At 35.8% G+C, this 2,738-nt stretch overlaps 1 protein-coding gene across 1 annotated transcript in view; it reads right to left on the bottom strand.

Moving 5' to 3' along the window:
• Window positions 1-2,738, bottom strand: part of LOC124232264 (ectonucleotide pyrophosphatase/phosphodiesterase family member 3-like) — a 17,621-nt gene that overhangs the window by 3,996 nt on the left and 10,887 nt on the right. Inside the window, exons 7-8 of the mRNA XM_046649228.1 lie at window positions 2,486-2,594; window positions 1-49 (exon numbers count right to left, since the gene is read on the bottom strand). The exon at window positions 1-49 is cut by the window's left edge and continues 80 nt beyond it. Of these exons, the coding sequence (XP_046505184.1) occupies window positions 1-49; window positions 2,486-2,594 (158 nt within the window). The remainder of the gene's footprint in view (window positions 50-2,485; window positions 2,595-2,738) is intronic.

The raw sequence follows: 2,738 nt of genomic DNA, 5'->3' as shown, positions 1-2,738 counted from the left end.
AAATAATCAGTCATATATTCCACTTTGTCACAATAAGTCTGATCCATTCCTGGAAAAGAAATTATTCCCTGAATGTATATAGATGGTAGCAACTGGTTGTCTTTGATCATGTCAAATTGAAGACACTTTATGTCACAGATCAATGAAACAGAATTGAAAGCCCAGAAATACAACCACACATCCAATCTTCAACAAAGGAGCCAAGAACATACAGTAGAGAAAAGAAAGTCTCTTCAATAAATGTGTTGGGAGAACTGGACAGCAACATGCAAAAGAACGAAAGTAGACAATTATCTTATACCATACACAAAAATTAACTCAAAATGGAATAAAGACTTGAATGTAAGACCTGAAACCATAAAACTCCTTGAAGAAAATATAGGTAGTACACTCTTCGACATCAGTCTTAGCAGCATCTTTTTGAACGCCATGTCTACTTGGGCACAGGAAACAAAAGAAAAAATAAACAAATGGGATTAGATCAGACTAAAGAGCTTCTGCAAGGCAAAGGAAACCATGAACAAAACAAAAAAAACAACCCACCAACTGGGAGAAAATATTTACAAATCATGTATCTGACAAAGGGTTAATAGCCAAAATATATAAAGAACTCATACAACTCAACAACAACAAAAAAACAAATAACCTGATCAAAAAATGGGCAGAGGAGATCAACAGACATTTTTCCAAAGAAGATATACAGATGAGCAACAGGCAAATGAAAACATGTTCAACATCACTAATTATTAGGGAAATGTAAACAAAAACTAAAATAAGATATTACCTTACATCTATTAGAAGGGCTATAATCACCAAGACAAAAAAATAACAAATTTTGGAGAGGTTGTAGAGACAGGAACCCTTCTACACTGCTGGTGGGATTGCAAACTGATGCAGCCACTGTGGAAAACACCACGGAGATTTCTCAAAAAATTAAAAATAGAAATACTATACGATCCAGCTATCCCACTACTAGGTATTTATCTAAGAACTTGAAATCAACAATTCAAAGAGACTTATGCACCCCTATGTTCACTGCAGCATTATTCACAATAGCCAAGATGTGGAAGCAAACAAAGCGCCCATGAACTGATGAATAGATAAAGAAGATGTGGTATATACATACAATGGAATACTACTCAGCCACAAAAAAGAGGAAATCATCCTATTTGCAACCACATGGACCTTGAGACCTTGAGGGTATTTTCTTAAGCAAAATAAGCCAAACAGAGAAAGATAAACACCTTATGATTTCACTCATATATAGAAGATAAACAAACACATGGATAAGGAGAACAGAGTAGTGGTTACCAGAGGGCACGGGGGCTGGAGGTGGGTGAAAGGGATAAAGGGGCACATATATATGTTGACGGATAAAAATTAGGCTATTGGTGGTGAGCACGATGTAGTCTATACAGAAACTGATATATAATGTACACCTGAAATTACACAATGTTATAAAACAATATGACCTCAATGAAATAATTGGGAAAAAAGTACATAGTTCAACACTGATTTGTGACTAAAATAATTTAAGATAAATCATTACTCTAGATAATTACTCAGTAGCAGGTTAAAAAATATTGACTCCAAAAGAGAAAAAGAAAAGATGGGCCAACCCGGTGGCGCCGTGGTTAAGTGCGCACATTCTGCGCTTCTGTGGCCCAGGGTTTGCCGGTTCAGATCCCAGGTGCGGACATGGCACCGCTTGGCAAGCCATGCTGTGGTAGGTGTCTCCAATATAAAGTAGAGGAAGATGGGCATGGATGTTAGCTCAGGGCCAGCCTTCCTCAGCAAAAAGAAGAGGATTGGCAGCAGTTAGCTCAGGGCTAATCTTCCTCAAAAAAAAGAAAAAGAAAAGAAAAGAAAAGAAGAATCAAAGAGGAGGGCATAGACAGTAGTACCAATTAAACATTAAAATAAAATACACTCTATGTAACCATAACTGAGAAAAATATACTGAGAAAGATTCACATTTTGGAAAAATTCTTCTCACTGGCATTCCTAGGCCATTACTATTTTTGGATGACTTATTAAACAAACAAAAACAACCCATTCTTATCTCAAACCATGATACAAGATAAAAATTCTTTTTGAAAGAAAATTTAAAAAATAATACACAGGACATGGTAAAACCACCGAATATAGTAAACTGCAGCCAATCCATGTGAGTGAAACACCGCTGAAAATATCGCCCAAAAGCCCTTTTTATGATTGAATAACAAGCCAATCACATCCCTGTTCAGTACTACTAAGCCCATTTTTACAGAAAATTAAGTGTATGAATGGATGTTAGAATAATTGAACTAGAAATTTTAATTTTAGTCCTCTATTTATCACAACCCACAACTAAATTTATTCTTTGCTTATCCAAGAGCTTCTAGGTGCAGAAGTACAGAATTTAAAATAGCATTATTATTAATGTCTGCTCCCTGAAGTGATAAGATGGAATCAACGATAAAATATGATGTAAAAAAAGGCATACCATGGTCAGCCACAAGGATTATATTGACACAATTGTCTAAATTCCGCTGCTTCAGGCCTTCCATCAACGTTCCTAAAGCGTTATCTACCAACTGCAACGCTTGAATTACCTAAGGAAAAAAGAAACTGGAGTTCAGACTGTCTCCATGAATTACAGTTTAATTAACCAAATCATTATCAAATCGAGTAAAAATTAAACACGTTTCTTTCCCTGAATTGTTGGGCTTTGAAATAAGACATCAGAGTCCAGCACC

This window comes from Equus quagga, unplaced genomic scaffold, assembly GCF_021613505.1.
Source record: "Equus quagga isolate Etosha38 unplaced genomic scaffold, UCLA_HA_Equagga_1.0 HiC_scaffold_4075_RagTag, whole genome shotgun sequence".
Taxonomy (NCBI): domain Eukaryota; kingdom Metazoa; phylum Chordata; class Mammalia; order Perissodactyla; family Equidae; genus Equus; species Equus quagga.
The sequence above is the reverse complement of the archived record's forward strand: the minus strand, read 5'-3'. Positions and strand labels throughout refer to the sequence as shown.